The sequence below is a fragment of the Podarcis vaucheri genome (assembly GCF_965113315.1).
Source record: "Podarcis vaucheri genome assembly, chromosome: 11".
Classification (NCBI taxonomy): Eukaryota; Metazoa; Chordata; class Lepidosauria; order Squamata; family Lacertidae; genus Podarcis; species Podarcis vaucheri.
Window position 1 is genome coordinate 36,126,365 of NC_138749.1, and position 23,606 is coordinate 36,149,970.

The 23,606-nt window shown below is 40.5% G+C and overlaps 1 protein-coding gene across 3 annotated transcripts in view; it reads left to right on the plus strand.

The window, feature by feature from the left end:
* ADGRV1 (adhesion G protein-coupled receptor V1) overlaps positions 1 to 23,606 on the plus strand; it is a 247,800-nt gene that overhangs the window by 188,837 nt on the left and 35,357 nt on the right. For 2 of the 3 annotated variants that reach the window (XM_082191331.1, XM_082191332.1), the window contains 2 exons: positions 746 to 924; positions 19,199 to 19,356. In XM_082191331.1, coding sequence (XP_082047457.1) covers positions 746 to 924; positions 19,199 to 19,356 — 337 coding nt within the window. The remainder of the gene's footprint in view (positions 1 to 745; positions 925 to 19,198; positions 19,357 to 23,606) is intronic. The other variant, XM_082191333.1, reaches the window with a different exon arrangement.

A 23,606-nucleotide genomic window follows, 5' to 3' on the forward strand; every position in this document is an offset into this window, starting at 1 on the left:
ATTGACCTCCAGTGTTTTGATTAAGGACAAAGCCTGGTTGCTGCTGCCTATAGGAAAACTACTTCTGCCATGAACCCCCATGTTCAATTTCTTAGCACCTCCGCGAGGTGGATTTTATGAGACGGGAAGGTAGGGAAGATTTCCTCTCCCTGCTGCCTTCCTCTGTTTGCACCGTTGTGTCTATTAACTGTTTTAAGGAAATAAGTAGAGGGCAAAATATATTTGGGGTGTTTGGAGATGGAAGAGTGGCCTTCTGTTGGATTGGATTGGGGAAAAAACATTTCATCTTTTTCAGTTGGATAATTAATGTTTCTGAGGTGAGTTTTGGAGAGTTTGCCCTTAGAACATGTGTCTTTACGGTGAAATTGTATAACCTCTTTATATTAAAGCTATTGAAATGGGATTTTACTAGGATGCTATTCATTTATTAATGAGAAGAGTATGAGCTGTTTGTGGCTGGACAATATAATATTACAATATTTGATGTCAACATTTGAAACTTGCACAAAATGTATCCTTTGCAGATGAATTTGTTGCCATTTGTCTGTTTCTTTACCTCTTGTGTGCTGACTGAAAACGTGAATTGCCATCCTGAAAACCCTTAAATATATATTATTTCAGCATATTTAAACGTGTGGTTGAGTTTTTGCAGTAAACCAATGCATATTTATGAGTATTTTATTTTGCACAAGAATTAGTGGTTCATATCAAACCTATTGACCCAGGACTCTCCATTATTCCCTAGGCTGTTAATTTCTGGTATGTCCTGGTGATGAATGATGAGCACACAGAAAGACGCTATCTAATGTTTTTCCTCCTGGGTTGGGGTCTTCCGGCTTTTGTGGTGATTCTACTTTTAATCATCCTTCGAGGAATCTATCATCACAGCTTGTCGCAGATCTATGGCCTGGTCTACAATGATCTGTAAGTATATATGAAAAAAACTCAAAACAAGATTTGAATGGATGCTTGTTCATTTCCCCTGTATCACAGACTATAAACACTTAATGGGTTGTTTGTGTGCTGCTGATTTTTAAACTGTCCAGTCCATTTAGCTAACTTTACTAAAGGTACTTTTCATGAAACAGTAAGATTCAGGCAGGACACGGGCTAAAATCTACAACTTTTGACAACATATTATGCCCCAGACTACCGCAATGTAAAGTTATTATGTAAACCCAGGAAAGGGTTAGTGAGATTAGTGATGCATAAAGTTGCCTCAGTCTCTTCCAACATTCATTCTCACTTTCTGCTCTTCTGCAAGTGGTTTATTTTGCACAAGTCTTCCATTCACTTTGTCCTCTACTGAAATACTGTATTGTCCCGAATATAAGGCGCACCTGCAAATAATTCACATCTTTAAAATTCAAGGCTTATTTGTGGGTGCGGCCTGCCTTCCGGCTCTGCCACCCTGAACAGAGGCGGGCGGCCGGTGCTGGCGCTCAGCACCCTGCTCCCCAAGCCAGCGCCGGCACTTGGTTCTGAGTGCGTTGCCCACCTGCCTCCTGACACTACTGCCTCCCGGCACTACCTTCCCAAGCCAGCGCTGGGGGAGGCTTGGGAGTGGCTGCTTCCGGGGGAGGGAGCTGTACCGCTTTGCCAGTAGCCTTTACCCCTTCTTTTTGACAGCTCGGGGGAGGCTTTGGAGTCGCAGGTGGGTTGCATGCTATTGTCCCGCACCCCTGATGGACCTCTTGGGCAGCTGTTTCAGCAGTGATCGTGTAAGGTGGTGAATATAAGCCACACTTTAACTTTTCACAATCAGAATCTGGGGGGAAAGTGCGGCTTATATTCAGGCCAATACGGCACATGTATATTTTTTCCACATAGTGCACAACAGGTCCACATATCTTAGTCATCAACAGATACTTACAAATAATTTTCCTTCTCTCTGTGTTCCCTTTCAAAGTTAATTAATTTGCACAGGGGTGGCCCTGTTTAATACAGTGGTATCTTGGTTCTCAAATTTAATCTGTTCCCGAAGTCCGTTCCAAAACCATAGCATTCCAAAACCAAGGCACACTTTCCCATAGAAAGTAATGCAAAATGGATTAATCCGTTCTAGAATTTTAAAAGCAACCCCTAAAACAGCAATTTAACATGAATTTTACTATCCAACGAGACCATTGATCCATAAAATGAAAGCAATAAACAATGTACTACAGGAACACAATCAATCAATCAGTAGCTGAACTGGGTTCCACAAGACCCAGTCACAAAAACAAAACAAGAGAGAGCCACAAAACCACAAAATAAATAGCAAAAACAGACAGACCGTAGTGTAACACTCAAAATGGAAATGTGGCACTCAAATCGGAAGTGTGGCACTCAAAATGGAAGTGTAACACTCAAAACGGAGCACGTTTGGCTTCCGAAAAGAGTTTGCTTCCTTCCGGGTTTGCAGTGTTTGGGTTCCAAGTTGTTTGAGTATGAAGGCGTTTGAGAACCAAGGTACCACTGTATATTGCAGCAAAACCAACAAAAATATTTTGCAAAGTTAATGAAGTGGCTAATAGTGCATCACAAAGCTATCTGTGGCCGAAGTTTTAATCATCTTTACTCATACATAAGTCCCACCAAGTTCTCAGAGAAGTGGGTCTAAGAAAGCAGCCTGTATCATTAACTTGATTTCACAATTCAGTATATACTTGTCATCCTGTCTCTATTCTGCCAGTCAGGCATCAGTGAGGGACAGTTTTAATATTTTACTCGTGACATAGGTCAGCCTTTCCTAACCTTGATTCTTCAAATGAATGCCAGCAGGTTCTTATATAACATAACAGGAATTACAGTGTTTACTCTGCAGCAGTGTGTCTTCTGGGCTTGTTTAGCAAGAGGAACACAACTGAGCAGACTGAATTATCATAACCTCTTATTGGAATAGTAAGATATTTTAGGTTGGGGTGGGGAGGAGGGAGGGAGCACTACCTGCAAAGAAACAGTTAGGAGCTCATTTAAGGCTTCTGATTGTTCATTTGTAGCCATATCTACACCTGTCCTGCACCTGATGACAGATGTGGGGCAGGAAAGCGTGGTTTGTGGGGAATGGCCTGGAAGGCCAAATTTGGACCTGTGCCAGGCCTAAGTAGGCTTGTGCGCTAGACATTTCCCATCAGTGTTTTAGAATAATACCAACAGCTTTGTAATATTCTCCAATAAAAACATTTAATTCCATATTTAAACTGCACTGGATACTTAGAAATGCATATCCCCTGAAACTTGCTATTTGCAAAACTATATGACCCTGTTGTTGCACTATAAACAGCATACACTGATACAAACTGCATTAATTAGGTCTATTTTTTAATGCATTTTCCATTTTTCTATTCACACATCATACATTTTCCACCATACAAAATTTCTCTACAGACTTCCCAATCCAACACTCTGTGGCATTCTAGATATACCTTACTTTCCTGCATATCCGTTAATTTCCCCACACAAATATTTTTCTCCTTTCATTTCCTTCATTGTTGTTACCTGTTGCTCGTGAAATTACCCCTACTTGTACGTTAGTATCAGTATCATAACTTTTTAAATATTCTCCAAGGCTTTCCCACTCACCCCTTATCTGTTTCTCATCCTGGTTCCTTATTTTGGCCACCATGTTTCCAAATTTTATCAGTTTGTATAGCCATTGTTCTTTCTTGGGATCCCTCCCCCCCCCCCCAGTTTCTAGAATACACTATTCTGGCCACTGCTGTTGCATGAAGAAATAGGCTGTGTATCTTCTTTGGTATCTCATCACCAGTTATTGCCAATAAGAAGGCTTCAGGTTTTCTGGGGAATGTAAATTTGAAAATCTTTTTTAGCTCATCGTAGAGCATCTCCCAATAATCTTGCATGTTTACAGAACCGCTACATTTGTATAAAAGATCCCTCCACCTCTGAACACTTCCACCACAATTTGGACCCTCTCTTATACATATCTTATCATCATCCTTTTTATTCGACCGTCAGTCAGAAAAAAGTACATAGTTAAAAGCTCCAGAAGATTTTAGAACTTAGCCAACACTAAAATGGGCTAAACAGATAGCCCCATATTTTGCATGTTGTCCTTTATCAAGTAGCAAGCCAAAAGGTTCATAATTTGGTTCCATTGCTTTTCCCATTCTGAAATTTCAATGTTATGTCCAATGTCTATTGCCCATTGTGTCACCATGGCCTTTGACCATTTCATCTTTGGTCTCCCAGTCTAATAATATATATATTATATATATATATGATTTTTTTGTTGTTGTTCTTATTTCCTAATACTCTCAAGGTGGACGCGGGTGGCACTGTGGGTTAAACCACAGAGCCTAGGACTTGCCGATCAGAAGGTTGGCGGTTTGAATCCCTGCGACGGGGTGAGCTCCCGTTGCCCGGTCCCAGCTCCTGCCAACCTAGCAGTTCAAAAGCATGTCAAAGTGCAAGTAGATAAATAGGTGCCGCTCCAGCAGGAAGGTAAACGGCGTTTCTGTGCACTGCTCTGGTTCGCCAGAAGCAGCTTAGTTATGCTGGCCACATGACCCGGAAGCTGTACGCCGTCTCCCTCGGCCAGTAAAGCGAGATGAACGCAGCAACCCCAGAGTCGGCAACGACTGGACCTAATGGTCAGGGGTACCTTTACCTTTAATACTCTAAATAATGCAATATTGGGTATTGCATTAATTAGATCTATCTTTAGGCCTCGGCTATGGAGCTTAGAAGAGGTCTTATGAAGCAAAAGGGAATGATTTGGTTTTTTGTCACTTCTACAATTAGTTGTGGATAGGTTTTAAAAAAATAAAAATTAAGATAACATGCACATTTATTTTTAGACAGATTGCAAGCTGCCAACAGCTCATATTTTCAAAACCAGATAAACTTAATAAAACTACAAACAGTCTGTCAAGCTGGGACTGGAACCTAAGTAAATGGGTCATTTAAAGGGGAAGCCCTTTTTTACTTGACAAGGAAGCCCCCTTTGAAAACTTGGAAACAGTTCGCCACAATGACATTTCATGTTAGTCGTTTTAAGCTTGCAGTCATCTCTGTTTACCGTACCAAGTAAAGGTTTCCTGTAAGCCAGTAAACTTTGTTCATGTTCAACTAACAAACAACATGCAAAATAGCTAATCTCATATGTTGTCTGAAAAGTATTATTATGTTGCAGATTAGTTATTTATCTCCAGATGTAGTCATATTAGACTACTCCCTTTTCATGGAAAACAGCCTTAAAACCAAAAGAAGAGCTCTGCTGGATCAGGCCAAAGGTTGATCTGGTGCCACATAATGTTCTCACAGTAGTCAATGACATGTCTATGGGAAGCCCACAATCAGGACTTGAATGCACCCTTCAAGTTTTAAGCAAGCTTTAAAAACCCATCTGTTCCAGCTTCTTTTTTATAGATGGCTTTATGATTCTGATGTTAAAATTTTTAAACATTCCAGCTGAGCTATAGTAATAAGGCTTTATTTGTTGCCAGTGTGTTGTGTTTTTAAATAGCTGTTTTGATTTTATTCTTTCTATTTTTTATTATTGTTCTGTAACGTAGATTTAGTAAGTCCCTTGTGAGGGCATTTTCCCGGAAAAGCAACCTAAAAATACTTAGATAAGTAAACAAAATGATCTGTTGAATATCTTCCCACCTTGTGGCCTGACACATGCAGGCGGTGTTCGGCCTGGTGTTGGAAATCTTTAGATTTTCTGTCCTGGGGGACTTCAGCTTCCATGCCAAAGCCTCACTTTGGCTGGAGTTACTCAAAACATCATGGGCACCATGAAAGCTATGCATAGTTTTTAAAAAATGTATGTTTAATGTATAAACATAGTTATGGTCCAATATATTTAACTGGGGTGGTATTCAACTAGTTATACTCAGATTGGACCTATTGGAATTAATGGTTATGTTCTTTAATACCAGTGGATCCACTCTGCATAAAACTTACCTGAATACCACCCCTGGGAATACTACAAGGAAAGAGAGGGAACAATTCTGCACTGGACATAGTGAGAGGGTTTATGGATGAGGGAAATGTCTAAAACTGTGATAAAGAGACATGTGGGGCCTCCTAACTTTAGGAGTGCTTGTGCTTTTGCATGCAGAAGATCTCCATGTCAATCTGGCATTTTCAGGTATATGACTATGAAAGACTCCTGTGTGGGATGCTGCTAGCCAGTGCAGGAAATACTGAGTTGGATGGACCAACATTGTCTCAAAATGCAACATGCTCACCCATACAGTCCCCTCATTCTTGAACATTAAGCAGCTGGGAATATGCTGGAGTGCAGATGGCAGAAGACTTGGGTCAGATCCAACCAAACATGGCTTAGAGCCTGTTTGAGAGCATGCTCTGTGGCGGTATTGGCAGCAAAGAAATCTTATTTCACTGCCAACATTGCATCTGCAGAATGCTATCTGGCAATGTTGTTCTAGTTTGTTAGAAGAACTGCATAGCCTCCTATTAATAACCTGTGAAACTATCAAAGGCGTGCTGGGACTTATTTGTGAAGCATTTTAAGGATTTTCAGTTGCTTCCGTCTGCTGAGATGCCATATTGCAGGACTTGCCAGCATTTTGGAACCAGTGGGCACACTTTGAAATCTGGGCAACAGTCACACTTTGTCCTGCCCCTTACCTTGTGTTGACTAGAACTTACATGGATACGACCTAGAAAACTTCCATCTTTACATCTATCGTAATGTGCCACCATTGATGGAGTTGTGGCCTCAATCTGTTTTGCACCGACTGCAAAAAAGGAGCACAGTGTGAGATAGGTATAAGGTGCAAAAACAGAAATGCTTTCAGGGTATTTGCAAGGATGCAATGAAACTTTAATGCCCAAAGATGGAGGTGAAGAAAAGGAGGGTCTGGCAACTGAAGTACAGAAACGGAGCAAATTCTACCCTAATATAATTTGTGTGCATACTGTCCCTGAAATTTCCTGTCATTTAAGTGCTTTTTAAACACATGCACCTAATGAATGGGATTAAGTGCCACACAATTGTAACTTGCCAGAAGGAACCATTCTCTCTCTCCTTCTCCTACACACTGTTGGAGTTCTCTCAATCCCATGAAACCCAATTTGGGGGGCAAGTGGAGGGGGGGAGGCCTGTTGCAGAAGTCCTCATATACAGGGCTTGTGCTAACTTGATTAGTTAGGTGAATCCAGTCCCCCACCCCATTTTTCAAACTGCATGTTATCAGCTTTCTGACTGTGTTATTTTCCCCCAACTGCACACTAAAAAAAGCACAACTTGATGGGGTTTTTTGTATCTTGGTACCAAGAAGAACATTAAAGTGGGTAATAATGGCTCAGTCACGACTCAAATTGTTAAGACTTTAATTAGATAAAGGCAACAGCTTGAACTTCAAAAAGCAGCTTTCAATCATTTTGAAAGGCTCCACTTGTGTGACATTTTAAGTGACGGGCACTTACTTGATTAACCTGTGTGTTCATCAGTTGTCAATCAGAGGGTCACACCCTTGTATGTTCTTTTGGGCATTATCCCAAAATAGAAATCCTTTAACATAAAAGCCATCCTGTAACCTATATATATATATATAGAGAGAGAGTCAATCTTTTATTCAATCTCCAATTACAGAAGTTTAGAGACATCAATGAAATTAGCAAGCAATATCCCACCCCCACCCTGTTGCATTAAGGGGATTTATTGTGAAGGCCTAAGGTATAATCCATAGAACATTGTTTATCCGATTTAAAAGTGAAATATGTAAGATTTTTTGCTGCCACATTTTTTCCCCTTTAAATTGCTGTTGGAGCAACTGATACTCACCCTGTCAAGGGACTACAAGCTGAAAATGAATATCTGTTCCCCGGGGCTCCGGGGTAGGGAGGCAGAGGTTGCCACATGGTGCAACCTCAGCTGGAAAGAGAGAATCACCAACTTCTTGCATGGTCAGTGGAGGGAATGACTGCTTGGGGCTGCCCTCCACCTGTTCATGCTGGACCCTCTATATGCTTGCCCGCAATCCAATTGGGGCTGGGCACAGGGTGTGTGTGCCCTGCTCACCCCTGGTGCATTTAGGAGGGCGACCTGGAACAGGCTGCCCTATTGGTTGACCGATGGGAGATTTACCACCTACCCCAGACTATTAGGGGCCTGCTCAGTGGGGAAGTAGGCAAGTTGGTGTGGGGACCTTATTATGGTTTATCGGCTGCCATATTCATGGCCAATGAGGAATATTCTCCTGCATATACTAAGGTGGGATGTGCATAGAACTGCATATATTTTTGAAACATAGCATACAAAAATGCATTTTAGCTTTGGGTTTATGGGCTCTCCATGCAATCAACAATACCAGTTGCTCAGGACTTCTAGTCATGTAAGAGGCTACGTGTGTATGCCTACATGTGTAGGCTTTGTTTTTCAGATATTATGCTGAATGCACAATGACAAGGTTGATCTATGTGAAATGAAGAGCAGAACTCGTGCTTCTGCTCCCCTCTCCACATGCTTAATCTATGTGTGGGGATAGTCGTTTGTTTGTAAAGGGCTCTCATTTCATGAAGAGCACTGCTTAAGTCTTTTGTGCATGTGATTATACAGCTGCTGGCTTTGAGTGCCCAGTCTCAATATGCACATATAGAATCCCATTTAGTATTCCAACCCAGAGAAGGACTTCTGGGGGGGAATGGTGCCCAGTAGTATAGCTGAGCATTACCAGCTGCACAAATTTGTACAATGAAGCAGTTACTTGCAAATTATAGTGACATCAGAAGGGCTACTGTGACAATGCTGTGACACTGCTAATAGCACTTTGAAATGTCTTCTGCTTTCCCGCTTCAATGAAGACCCTCAAGGTAGCTAACTAAATATAAAAGCCAACATAAAGACATATAACACCATCACTGAAACAACTATATCTATATCAAGAATTGGCCGTGATGTGCCAGCACAACAAATTGTTCATCACTATGACCAGGTGTGGCAAAACAGCGGAGCAAAACTGTGTTAGGTAGCACAGAAACTGAAGAAGTGGAGGAAAGAGAGAGCAGATACAAGTGATTTACATGCCTTTCTAAAGGCCTTTTAGCTACTACAGTTATGCTGGCAGATATCTACTTTTCTTCAGTAAGCAGGTGCAATAGAAATGCAGACAACAGGCAGCAGAACAGAGTTCCTCTACCCATTTGTCTTGTATAAGGTAGTGCTGCAGATACATTGATGCTATTCTGTAGACAGCGTTGCTAAGTACTACTTTCATTGTGGGAATAAGTCCTTCGTTCATTGAGAGCATGGGGTTACAGTGAAAAAATAATCCTGTAGTATTTCTCCTGAGAGTTTTTTATAACTTTGCAAATATTTACCACCATCAAGGCAAGGGGGAAAAAGAGGAACCTCCCTTCCTAAAAAAAAAAAAAAAAACCCCAAACAAACCCAGGCAATAATCAGTGAGTTGTGCCTCAAAAATGTTTAAAATAGAAATGCTACCTTGTTACAGAAATACTATGTTGACGTCTACATGAGGAAAGAAGTGTGTTTTTGCTGATTGAAACTGTAGCCATTTTTAGATTGTGAAGAAGAACAATTTAGCATTTAATTTTAGAATGGTTGCAGCATACAGTATTTCTGGATGAGTGGAACACCCATGCATGATGCAATGATTCCATATCTGGCACAAGCTTCCTGCAATCAAATCCTAGGTACTTGAGTGGGTGGACATCTACACCTGCATTCATCTTAACTGACCACAGTGGGGCTCTGACCTGGATGCAACTCTCAGTGCGTAAAGTGTTAGATGTGGAGCTGGAAAAGATGTGCATTTAGCTGTGTGATCACTGCACACAAAGAGATGTTTAAATATTAGATGATATGTGGTGGTTTTAACTTCCAGGGGGAACTTCCAGTTATTAGTCTGTTGCACCAAAAACAAGTCTTGTGACACCTTAAACACTACCAAAGACTAGGTGTGGTAGCAATATCATACTCCTGGGACAGAATGCTATATACTTTCCCCCCTGCAAATGATTGTGTACCTTCCCCCCCAGTGTATGCATGTTAAATCAGAGATACTCAGAAATATTTCCAGTGTGTCTGTTTATGTGTGTGAGAGAGATGTTTGCCCAGCATTCCTGTTCTTGGAATGATATCAAAACCTGAACATTTTATAGCTGACAAAAATAGAAATCATTGAGTTGCTGTGAATATAGGCTGATCACACATTCATTTAATAACAATGGGTGATACCCAGGTCATAATCAAAGTAGATTTCATTGAACTTAAGGGACTTATGCTACTTATGACCATTGATTTCAGCGGGTCTACTCTGAGTAGGGTCGATGTTGACTATCACTCAGCTGTTGTAATTTAGAGACTAGCAGTACCAACCACAAACACACTCAGAATCTCATCAGGAGTGATTTTTCAGTTTTGCCCACTTGGACAATTAAACTCTGTGGGTGGTATTCAGCTAAGTTTTACTCCAAGTAATCCCATTGATATTAACAAAGATGACAAAGCTAGGTCTATTAATTTCAGTAGATTTACTCTAAGTAAAATTTAGCTGAGTTTTGCCTTACAAATGTATTTGATTTTTTTTTCAAAAATCCTATTTTTCTGTATAAAAGACAAATAAAACAATTCTAAACTGCTTTAACCGATAAAGTTAGATGGAACAGATTTACATTATCATTCTTAAAGGACATTTTTGTAACCTGTCAGCTGTCTTACAAGACTCACTTGATATTTGTTCTCATTTACTGGAGCTCAGGCAGGACAGCTTATACGTTGTTTTCTTATCCTTTCTTTGCATATCCTGAACATGAAAACTCACATATTCTTGATTCATGCAACATAGTCAAGATAACATTTGGCATCACATTTTCTTGTGGTGGGAAAGGAATAGTTCTGATATACCCTCAACGCTGCTTCTTCACATTTGATTTAATAGCTTTTGGGACAACACAGATACCTCCCAATCATTCTCAACATTACAGCGCACAGCAATTTGACTTATTCAGCTATTCAACTTTACATCTATCATCGCTGAACTTGTTCCTTTTATGTTGAAACTTCTGAAATGTGACTTCAGCCTACAGTGTTCAGAACAGTTTGTGATAAATCAAACTGGTAAATATCTTGAAATGTATAGAGACATAAATAATTTGAGTGGTGACCTGCTAGCTGTAGAAGTCTTTTCTCAGTGAAACAGAAAACAGCTGATGCTGAAACTAGGGATGTCACAAACCCACCTCCCTGTCCTTCATGAAGCAGTTTTTTAAGAGTTCCAAAATGAATTCTGCTTAAAAGGGAGATAAAGGGTGAGTGAATGTACTTTTAATTGAATGAATGCATAGTTAGTAGTTTCAAAGCACATTAAGAAAAACTAGGCCACTTCACCTGATATATGGAGTGAAAAATGCAAGATATCAGTGCACTGCAAACAAAGGAGGAAGCCAACCACAGAAATAAATGCACTGAATCCTAAACTGCATTTGCAGCTTTACAGCTCTTTTCAAAAAGCATCAAAGTAGGTGCAGTTCCAAAAAGAAGACATCTCCCTGCTTTGATCAGTTCCTCTTAAACATAATTCTACAATCTGGTAGAATCAAATCAAAATTTGTAATACAACCTACAGAGATCTTAAAGGTTGAGCTGAAACACACAAACAACAAAAGCGAAAGAGCAAAAATCACTGTTAATGGGAGGCATGTTGAGTTGTTTGTTTGTTTGTTTGTTTGTTGTTGTTCTCCACTGTAATATGAATCCAAAATATTATTTGTTTCAAGAAAATGCCAATTCAAAATAAACTGTGTTGCAGGCAATAGCAACAAGTCCAAAAGTTTCAGTATGTCATTGAGTAAATACACACCACAGCTGTTTTTAAAACTTGGGACACGTGAACAGTTGATACAGCTCATCTGAGAACTGTTTACTTTTAAAGTTGCTTGCGCTCAGAGCAGAATGCATTGTGGAGAAAATTCCCTGTTGATGTTGCATTGGCAGTTAAGGGGATTTCTGGTGAAGTCAGGTACCCTGCATGAAAGAGAAACCAAAACAAGAGCTCTGTAAATAGTAATAAAGAGAAAGTCCAGCATATGTGCAAAAGGGAGGGTGTAACTTTAGTTTTTATTTTAGTTTTCTTCTGTTCCACAACTAAATATGTCCTTTGGTTGCTTATCAGCTGATTTGAAAAGTTATCACATGCTGTTGAATTTTACATTCCAACTATGAAGTTGTTGTACCTTTTATGATCAAAAGTGCCTGCCAAAGGGGCCTGTATTCAGTCCCTAAAGCTGCCATGTGGTACAGCTGTACTCAGTTGGAAGCCGCAGAAGCCGCGTCAGACATTCAGGTTCCAAAGAACGTTCACAAACAGGAACACTCACTTCCTGGCTTGCGGCATTCAGGAGCCAAAATGTTTGAGTTGCAAGGCGTTCGAGAACCAAGATACGACTGTATTTAATAGTTAAATGTGTTTTTTATATTTAGTGATTGTTTATAAGTTGTGTACTTGGGGTTTTATTTGAATTTTTTTATATTTAAAATAATAAAAAGGAAGAGGGTGGGGCTAGCCTTGTTTTCCTGGGAAACCTGGGGTGACATGCAATGTAATCTATGTTAAAATCACTTGGTAGTATGCTTGTTCCAGAGGCGAAATGTTTCGTTTTGTACTGCAAGAGAATGCATAAGCAAGTTGTTGGTAATTTGGGGATCATGCACTCTTCTGTTTGTCCTGTGGTTCCTAGGCACGGGTTTGGGAGGTTTTTGTTCTGTCCTGCCACTTTCCTTGAGAAAACCTGTGGTTTACTGCTGAATAAGATAAAGCATCAGTTGGGGTTTCTGTGAATTGACATTTGTTCGGTAAACAGTGGGCTTTCCCCAGGGAAAGCAGCAGAATGAAAGAGAAACCTATTGGACCCGTGCTAGAAATCATGGGACAAACAGAAGATATCAAGGGGGAAAGGAAAGCATGGATGAGCCCCTTGTTGTGTGATCCGTTGCACAATGAGTTTCTGCTAGTGCATCTACTGCATTGGAGTCCCCTGTTGTGCAACATTAAAACTCACTCGTGTACTGGTGCAAGAGCCCTTGCACTAGCAGACAGAGAGTACTGGATGCAGCCTTTGGAGTTTTCATAACTCCAAAGGCTGCATCCAGTATGTGCTTTGATGGAGACTAGGGCAAGCACACACAGTCTGCTCATACGAAGCTGCATTGACTGAGCATGGGGAGTGGGATCATGCCTTCTCACTTTGTCCCAATCTTCTGGGTATGCTGTAATTGGGTTGAGGCCTCAAGCACAATACCACTCTATCCCTCCCAGGTTTTCAGTCAACATAGTTTTATTATGTGAATGGGGTTGCAGGCACCATGAAAATGTTTAGAAAGAAAGGTGCATACTGGAAAACAGGAGCTATTGGCTGGCTTGGAAGTTACATCACAAAATACAATCCAATAGGTGCCTGTGACACTACTGCATAATCTTTCCCACAGAAAACTGTGCTTGTGGGTGGGTGCGGGGAGAGAAAACCCTCAAGTAACCATAGTAAACAGACCGATCCCTGGGAAATTGTGATTTATTTGGAACTGAAGCAGTATCATCTGAGCAGATGTATGATGTCTGTGCTGCCCTCCTGAAAGAAAGTTAGTGTCTGGGAAGACTCCGACTATGAATGCAGCAGAATAGCTATGGGGCAATTAATCTACATTAGGTGATCTTTAGCACCCATAAAAGTTGGTCGACTAAAAGATAGCTCCCTGTTTTATTCTGTGGGAGTTACATAGCAACAAATGCCTATAGCAATCTCATTAGTGTTTTCTTTGTAGCACAGAGAGTTGACGAGACTCACAGTCTGCCATGCTTTAGATGTAAGTAGCCACAACTGTCTGTCCCCTCCCCCCTTCCTTCCAGAGAACAAACAAGCTAACATGATCTGAGCCAGTGGTAACCTCAAGCATTTGTCTTAATGTTTGCTCAGCAACAGCGTGCAGCAGCACCAGCAGCCAATAGGAAGGTTTTGTACTGCTGCCTTTACACATAGTTCAGCATGTGTCTGCTGTTTCCTGTTCGTCAGCTGGGAACACCAGATGCAGTTCTTTTGATAAGAGGTACTTGGGTTCAGAATCTCTGCTCAGGTCTTTCAAATGTAGATTTAGGGCTATTTGCAGACTAAATCCACTCAGAGATACTGCCTTAGTGCTTTCTCCTAAAAAGTAAATAACTGTGAACAACGATATGCACACACTCTCAAATTGTAATACCATTGTTTACAAACTGAACTGGCCAAAACCAGATAACTCTTCTGATACGTTCATCGCACTCTGTGCATCTCTCCACATCATTCTGTGGGCAGCAAAGGAAGCCGCAGGGACAAAATGAGTATACATGCAAAGAGCACACAGTCATTTTAAAAGCAGTCACCATGCATAAAGCGGCAGCAGAATCCGGTGAGAGGACTGTTGTGCAGTGTAAGAGACAATATGCAATTCACACTGCAGGAAGGAAAGAATGAGCCCACACAGGAATTGGTTTGTCCTGGCTAAAGACACTGACACACAGAGAGATCATGCTTAGGACAAGAGGATCAGCCAAAGGAGAATTATTATAGGAGGGCCCTTTGGCTGACTGACATCTGATGTCCCTTTAAATGTGCTGTGGAAGAGTGGATTCTTGGCTTGTTTTTGTTTTTATTTTTGTTACGTATTTTGTAACAAAATTGTAATTTTATGTTGTGAACCACCCTGAGTTCTATGGGTATAGGGCAGTATACATATTTAAATAGTAGTAATAGTAATAGTAATAATAGTAACAGTAATAGTAATAGTAATAATGTCTGAGGCATCTCCCCTTTTTGACTGCAACAGTGCATGTCCACCTGGTTCTTAAAAATTGCACTAAAACTTGCTATATTAATATTTAACCCATTTTAAGCTACTGTAGGGGACCCAGCAAGTCACAGAGCTCAGTTCCCTGAATCAATGTGCTGGGGAAAGAGTAAGGTGCCAGATAAGGAGGACACTCATTGACCGCTGCAGGAGGATGGGTCATATCCACACTATGCATTTAAAGGTCTCATATTCCACTTCAACAGTTATAGCTTCAGGCCCAAGAATCCTGGGAACTGTGGTTTCTTAAGATTCTCTAAAGCAGCTCAGCACCTGTAACAAACTGCAATTCCAAGGATACTTTGGGGGAAGCTATAGCTGTTTAAAGTGGTATGATATGGCTTTAAATGTATAGTGCAGATGAAGCCCAATGGACGTACAGTGGTACCTCGGAAGTCGAATGGAATCCATTCTGGAAGTCCATTCGACTTCCAAAACATTCAGAAACCAAGGCGCAGCTTCCACTTGGCTGCAGGAAGCTCCTGCAGATGATCGGAAGCTGCGTCGGATGTTCAGGTTCCAAAGAACGTTCACAAACCGAAACACTCACTTCCGGGTTTGCGGTGTTCGAGAGCCAAAATGTTCAACTTGCAAGGCGTTCGGGAGCCAAGGTGTGACTGTATATTAATTAAAGCTAAGGCTGTGCTTGTTTATGCCAGAGGGAATTTGCTGGCGACTCTCCGCAGCAGTGTCAAATTAGATGTAAAACACACCTAGTTCCATGCACCCTCTTGTGTGTATGCACAGGAACTGGGTTGCAATTGCAGGTATGTGTTCCTTGGGTTTCAACTGAGCACTGCTTACAAAAGAATTAGGGGTATGGAGGGTCAGCAGGTAAGCTCATTTTGCCAAGTCAGCATTTTCTGCCAATAACCTATTTCAAAATGTTCCAATTAATTGCTCTGATAAGTCTTTACATGCACTCAGTAGAACAGAGCACATAATATCAAGCATTCAACAAGAAGGTGATTTAGAATTAAAAGGGAAACAGAGTAAGATTGGTATACTGGTGTTCCTTCCTACAGGTGGTTTCAGAGCAAAAAGAGTACCCAGTAATTGTAGTAGCCTCTACTTCAGAGGCTTTCAACTGGGAAAAAAGGGCAGATCTTCATTTGGTAGAATTTCTTATGTAGGAAGCTATAACTTTCCTCTCAGTTATTTTCTGTTGATAGGCTCAACCTATTCTTTGACCTTTGTTGCTTCTAGTTTAAACTCAAGCTGAATCTAGAATTTGATTGTGTGAACAGAGGAATGAGAATGAAGGGGAATGAGTCAATCCTAATTTAAAATCTTCCTTTAGAATTCACAGAAACAGGGATGGCATGTGTTTAAATGCCCAGCAACTCTCATTAGGTTCCTTGAAATGAACGGGATCAGTACAGGGGGGCAGATATAGGAAATTTGCAGGTTCCCATTTATAGAGTTGGCACAATGACGGTATGCTCCTTGTACATGATGTCATCTTAGAACTTCCATTGAGCATAGGAAGGTGCTTTTAATCTGTTAGACACCACTAGTCATGCTTCCTCAGTTTTAATAGAAGTTTTGTCAGGTCTGAATTAAGACCTTTTGAGGCCCTAAGCACTTAAAAGCTTTTGGTGCCCCCATATATATCTAATTCAAAATATATATAAAAATAAACTATAAAATAAATTTTTATTTTTCGAAATTAAACAAAACCTACAGTAAGATGGAAAATAATGTTTGTTTTTGTATACTTCCACTTTATTCCATGATAGAAACAATTTCAGTACTATCATACAGCTGAATCCTGTGCTTTTGTGCTTTAATTTAGACTGATTTTGTCACAGAATTTGTAAACTGAAAAGTGGAGTTGCTGGTCCATGGTAAATCCGGCAACGGAAAATTTCTGTGGTGCCCCCCCCCCTTGATGCCCTAAGCACATGCTTATTTTGCTTAATGGTTAATCCAGCCCTGGGTTTTGTGATTTGTCAGTCTTGACAGTGAGAGTGTAGTTTGTTTAAAGTTAGTTATGTACTGGAACCATGGCTATGGCTTAGTTTTTGTAGGCTCTTCTTTCTTTCTTTCTTTCTTTCTTTCTTTCTTTCTTTCTTTCTTTCTTTCTTGCATTACATTTTTTTGAGAGGAAATACTGCATAAAAGGTCCAGGTTTGCGTAGGTACAGCTGCCCACACCTTGGCAGAATCGGCATAAGGCTCAATGCAGACACACAGTAATGCAGACGCACAGCTGGGAATTTAAGGCCTGTGAGTTTCCAATACAGTCAGTGACCATTTTAGGTGCATCCAATTGATGTGCGACCACTGGCGTATGTGTCCTTTTGGACCCGGAAGGGGGTAGGGCATGCTTATGCACACTCTGCAACACACGTAGGGACCAGGAATGGAACCCCCGTGTGAAATGGTTGCCCCCCGTACCTCAATAATGGCCCAGCATACTGGAGTATATGCCCACCTGTGCATGTCCAGAACATCTGTTGTGAACCCTTTGTAAAGCCACCTGCACATGGGTGGTTGCATTCAGATGAGGATACCTTTAATGATATTTATGCCTAAATCACAACGACTGTACTAATAAACATTACACATTCATATTTTGGAGAACTAATAAGTAGCTTTGGTTTTTTTTTGTATCTCCCCCCCCCACCTGTTTGTTCTTGCTATGTTAAAAGCAAAGTAGTCATGGGTTTCACCATACCTTCCGAAAGAAATTGAAATTTTTACTATAAATCTTTTTTTCCTTGAAATAACAGAGTTCAGAAATTAAAGGCCAAAGGAATGGAATCTACTTGGAGCTTTGTGCCTAGCAATGGAGAAGAATAAATCTATTTGTATTCATTGGAAACTAAATTGACAATGATGTTTTCTCTTCTTAAGCCGGACGTATATTTTTATCCTTCATGCTTCATGAAGTTTCTAAAATCAGATGATTGTGTGCTTCCTTGAAGATGTTAAGAGTGGATTAACGGCAGGAACATCCTGTTGATAGGAATTCTTGAGCTGAAAATGTTTGTTCCCGTACAGCCAAAAACCTGTTTATTTTCTGAATAAAATAACTTATGTGTCATTGTCTGTGCAATCTTATATGTGTTTAGTCTGAATTAAGCCATATTCAGTTCAATTGGATATTTTCCCAGATAAGCATGCTTAGAGTTGCAGTCTTTAATGATGTAGATTAAAGGTCCTAAGAACTTTACTGAGGCAAATCGAGAAATTCAGCATTTTACTAAGGAGAGTACAAAATGGCAACAGCTGTAATGCTAGCACATACTAGAGGCATACTTTTCAACAGTGCTGTGTTTTAAAAAAGGATGCAAGCAAGTGCAAAGGGAACTGTAAGTAAGTAAGTCAAGGGAACTGAATATGTATTGAGTTTAGGGAAGGCTTGTAGCTAATGGGTGGGACATTTGAGGCAGGGCTGAGGATGTCTCCAATCTGAAACTCTGGAGAAATGATGCCAGCCAGTGTTGGCAGTACTAAAAGCTAGATGGATCCATGTCCTGACTCAGTATAAGCGTCCTGCATTCCTAAAACCTGTTTAGAGCCACTGCTTCTGCACTAGGCGCTAAAATCCATTGTGCAAAATATTCCAGTGAAGTTGTCCTTGGAAGATGCGACATTGCCTTCTTCTCCACTGATGGAATTTCAATGTTCTCATCCATCCTTGACTAATGCAATGCTCATCCATCTCCCCCTCCTAATTTGCCCACCCATGGTTGGGTTTGCAGAAGGAAAGTACTTGTTTCCACCTGTTCTTTGATTGCCAAATTGGAATATAGAGGTCTAGCCTCACCCATTTCCCCACCACAGTGTAAAAATACTGAGTGTAAGTTATAATTTAAATGGATGAAAAAAGCAAACAGCCACAAAGGAGGAGGAAATGGCAAGAGGAGGTAGTTTGGTGAGGAAAAATGGCTTCAGCCTCCAAGTGGCGTGTAGTTTGGTTTAACTACAATGGAAATTATTGCCTTTCATTATACACGAAACTCCTTGATTTTTTTTAAGTGTGTTTTTTTTAAAAAAAAAATTAGATGTTTGTGGTTACAAAGGCTCAAAATGGAAAATTACACAGCACACTTTAAAGAAATGGTGCAATTAAGTGTCCATATTAAATAAACATATTTAGAACTATAAAAAATAATTTTCTGTGTACTTAGATCTTTTTTGTTTATATTGGAATAAGAAGAAAAATAATCACACTTTAATAATTACGATTTTTCATTATTTCAAGATGTACAAGGCAATTAAGACCACTTGAAAATAAATAGTCATGTTATTTGAGTAGGTAATTAAACAATTTGTAGCTTGTAAAGAAATGTCGGATTCCTCCCCCCTCCCTTGCACCATGCAAACTGCCTATAATGTCTGGAAATTACCTAGTTTTTCTCTTTCTTTCCAGGTGCTTTATCCCAAATATTTATGCAGCCCTTTTCACTGCCGTGCTGGTTCCACTAGTATGCTTGGTGGTGGTATTTGTGGTGTTTATCCATGCCTATCAGGTGACTCCCCAGTGGAAAGCATATGATGATGTATTCAGAGGAAGAACGAATGCTGCAGGTATGGAAAATAGAATGGTCCTAATCAAACTAACAAGGCAAGTTCCTGCAATAACCAGTCTCTCCAAATAGGTAGCCACTTTCTTACTGGAAGGCTTCCTGTGCCTTCAACAGCTTTTGTGTTATGCTGAAATTAAACAGGTGAAGAAGTCCTTCTTCCTATTTCTCCCACTGAAGCAGCTGGGTGAAATGGCTGCCCCCAGATGACAGTTGTGGGAGAGGAGGACTGATGGAGCTGGCATGTCGCAGCAGAGTCGATGGAGTGAGTCCTGCTTCTCAGCTCTTCCAGTGCTGGAATGGCTTCCCCTTTTTGCAGCCATGTCCTTCACCACTTCAGGGCATAATCTGTGAGAAAGTTCTCTGTGTAGGCCCCACTGAAATAAACAGCACCTCTCATCCATTTTGAGCAGTGCTGAGAAAGTCTTTGTTGATTTTGCCCACAGAACATTGGTAGGGATTTCTCCACAAATACTTACTCTTTTATCAGATTTGTGAGGAAATCCCCATAGATTTTTCTTCTTCTAAATCTCAGGTCAGATAAGTTTAAGTGTAGCACTTATAGTGACCTAAAGTCAGTGAGCAATTCTCCAAATGTACTACACCTAACCTACTGGGGATCCCTTTTGCTATGATTTTTATTCATTCCGTTTTGATCTTCTGCCAGTTTATTTCTACGTATAGGAAGAAGTCATGTTAGTGAATTTCCTGTTGGCATAAGTCCTGGAGACCCAAGTCTTTTGTCTCATGAGAGAGGAAAAAAGAAGTACAATCTGATCACACGATGTACTCATTTCCCCTTTTCCCCTCCCCCCACTTCCTGGCTTATTTACTTCAAATTTCTGAGACAATTAGAGCGGAAAGGAAAGTTTATTGCCATTTGTGTCTTTCAATTTCTTTTAAACTAAAGAGCGCTGAGGAAAGTGGTGGATTTTATGACAGGGAGCTGCATTTCTGAGGCTGTCATCCTACCCAAGGGGAATATGTCCTATTGAACTCAGAGGGTTCAATTAGTTAGTGTGCTTAGGATCTTGCTGCTCAAGTCAGTTTTATGTACCTGCTGTTTCATATAACTTTTGTTATCACCTGAGATAGCATGAAGAGGCCAGGTGGATTATTGCCTTTATTACTTCTTCTTTTGTCATAGTTTGTTATCCATCTGCAGTAGCAAACATGGGGCTGGTAAGCCCATCAGAGCTAGTCCATCTTTAAAATGAACACATAAATTCAATGAATCAATGAGATAAAGTTCTAGATCACGGAGGTTGTCTCTGGTAGCTTTTTCACAAAGCAAGATTATGGCATGGTACTAATAAAAATGGTGATGTGTATGGCATCAATAGACTGTGTCATCTGGTGTATGCGTGTGTGTTTATTGTAGGTGGCATGCAACATGCTTGAGCCATCTGTAATTATTTTTGCTTCAAGCATCTTCTGCCATGCATCTGCTTCTTAATTTTTGTATGCTGTTACAAACTGCATCAGTTGATCTGTGACTTAATAGTCACTAGTGAGTAGTCCTATTTTGCAGCAAGGACTTGAATTATATATCCTTGTGCAATTAAAAATGGTATTGTATACCTACTGACCTGAAAAACCTGATAGGAAAGGAATTCTGAGAAGCAAAAATACATGATTTTATTAAGAGGTAATGTGTTTTGAGATGTGTCAACAGGAACATTTTTTTCAAACAGAAATAGGTGAGTCTTTTGAGGGTGAAATGTATAAAGGAATTGTACTCTCCCTAGAGAAAGTATAACTTGTAGAGAAAGAGCAACTCTGGCAACACTCTAACTCAGAGTTAAGTGCACTTAAGCCCATTTAAATGAATGCACTCTGGTGCACTTTGCTTATTGGATTGTGGCCTGTTGTGTTTATAAGAAATATGAACGACCTTTTAAGGTAGAAGGTACTAAGGTAGAAGGTACTATTGGATCATACAAAGCTTGGTGTAGTTTTTTTTTTTTTAAAAAATCCTTTTGCTTCAGATTAGATGTTAGGAGTTCATTGCAGAGCTTTCCCAGTGGTTAAGTATCTCCTGCAAACTAGCCTATCTGTGAATGCAAAGCAACACTTGGACGCACACTGTGACACTTTAAGGCTAGCCAAGGTTAAAGAATGCCACTGTCAGTCTTTGGTGGTGTCTAGGGCACTACCTAGTCCAGCCCCGGTGGATGAGTTCCAGTTGTTGAAGCCTGGTTGCATAGACAAGATGCCTGTCCATTGCAGATGCAGCTTCCCTTTGCCCCTAGTGCCTCATTGCATTGAGTAGGGAGGAAATGTCTCTCTCGGTCCTTGAGAGACAGAGTAGTCTTGGTCACTTTAGAATAGTGCCATGACTTCTAAAGAAACCTGCTTTGGATCTGGAAGAGCTCAATAATCAGCTGGATTCTATTCCCCCGCCCCGCCCCCACAAAGCCTATGAAAGAAAGCTTGGGTTATTCTAAACCAAATTGGACTCAGCTGTGTTCCCAGTTATATCACTTATCTGGATCTGGCGGCAGAGCGAGGCATCTCTGCCTCCCACTTCTGTACCTGGTGCACTGTGAAAATAGACATGGGAAACTGCATTTCCCAGATTGATGTTTGACTCACAGCAGCATTCCAGGCACCTGAGGGAGGTTGCGGGACCTCCCACTACTGTTACTGTTACCCATCAGCCATGTAAGAAGATGGGAGAAAGGGTGGAGGGAGAACTGTGCATGAGGCTTTGGAGATTGAGTGAGGAAGGGACCAGTTTCAGTATACTGTAGTTTCAGTATGTTGCTTTCCTTGCATTTGTGCATTATAAGCCCCCAAGTTAGTGACACCAGCTTTGGTGATTCTAACAGGTACCATAATTTCTTTACAAATAAAGAGCTAGGATCTTCAACATTCCATCAGACAGCAAGCTGGTTAATACATAATATATGACCTATAGCAGCAAGAGAGACTCCTCCTTGCAGTGTTTAGAGTGGGGCGCGTGGACTTCACCAGCAGTGAGATATTGTGAGCTATCAGTAAGTTGTGAGTGCACATTTCAACATGTTGGGCAAATGGCACCATCTGTGCATGTTTACCCAAAACTAAGCCCCAACACAATCAATGGGGCTTCTGCATAGAATGCTGCCTTCCTTGACTTTTTGAAGCATTTCTTCAGTTCTGTTGAGTCTATGAATAGATCTTCTTTACAGATGAAAACTGAACTCCCATGATTCTGTATGGTGTGTGAGATTCTGTGCTAGAAATCAAATGTTCAGCGTTGCTGTGTTACTGCAGCCAAGCAAAATTGTTGCCATTGGCCATTCTTTCAGCATTAAAAATCTCCAAAAAGGGAAAGATTGTTTTCTGTTTTCTGAAATACGAACATATTCAGCTTATAAAACCATATTGCTTTATTTATTTGGAAGGTTTCAGTTGGTTCAGATTGTTTTCTAGGCTGGTTTGTATAACTTTGCTGCAAAGTGTTTTGTTCTTTGCCAAGAGTTTTAAAAATATTTGTACAGGAACCAAATGGAACAGTAGCTAAAATAAAAAAATCAAACAAACGAACAGCTTGAGCCTATGGATCAGAAACCCAAGTAGTTACATCTGCCACTGCAGAAACTCCTTTCCCCAACCCACCACTTCCCCCTCCTTCCATCCCACCTGCTCCTTTCCATGGTGTACCAACATGTGTTTTCCTAAAGGGAAGAAAACAGTGGTTAGGGAAATGATTGTGCACCCCCCCTTGCATTTTTGCCATTTCCTTATGCAGCTTTGCAGGCTCTTGGACTTTTATTACACACAAAAAGTGTGTAATGTTTGTTCACTTGCAGTACAGAAATCGTTTCTGCATAGCCCCGTCAGGAGAATCTGCAAGTTTGATCCAGTTTGCTCTGGACTTTAAGTAGGATCATCTAGTTTGATGTTCCAAGTCTGAAATCTCTAGGGCATTTTTTATTTTTTGCAAAAATATAGCCAAACAATAGAACAGAACGTGACTAGCTGCTCTAAATTTTTACGCCTCAACCCTGTGGGTCACTTGCCATGCTCTGGTTTTCAGAAATACACGTGCTCCAGTAAGTCACTCCCAGATATAGATATATATAAAATCATTGCATGCGGATGATTCATATATGTGTTTACTCTCACCTTAGAAATGAGCATGCTGAGTCATAGAATATAGCAGCAATGCAAGGTAATTGACTAACAGATGACAAGTTTTGATGAAGGGGAATGATGTATGGAACTTCTTTTGAATTGCCAACAAGTCATTAACTGTTTTTAATATAT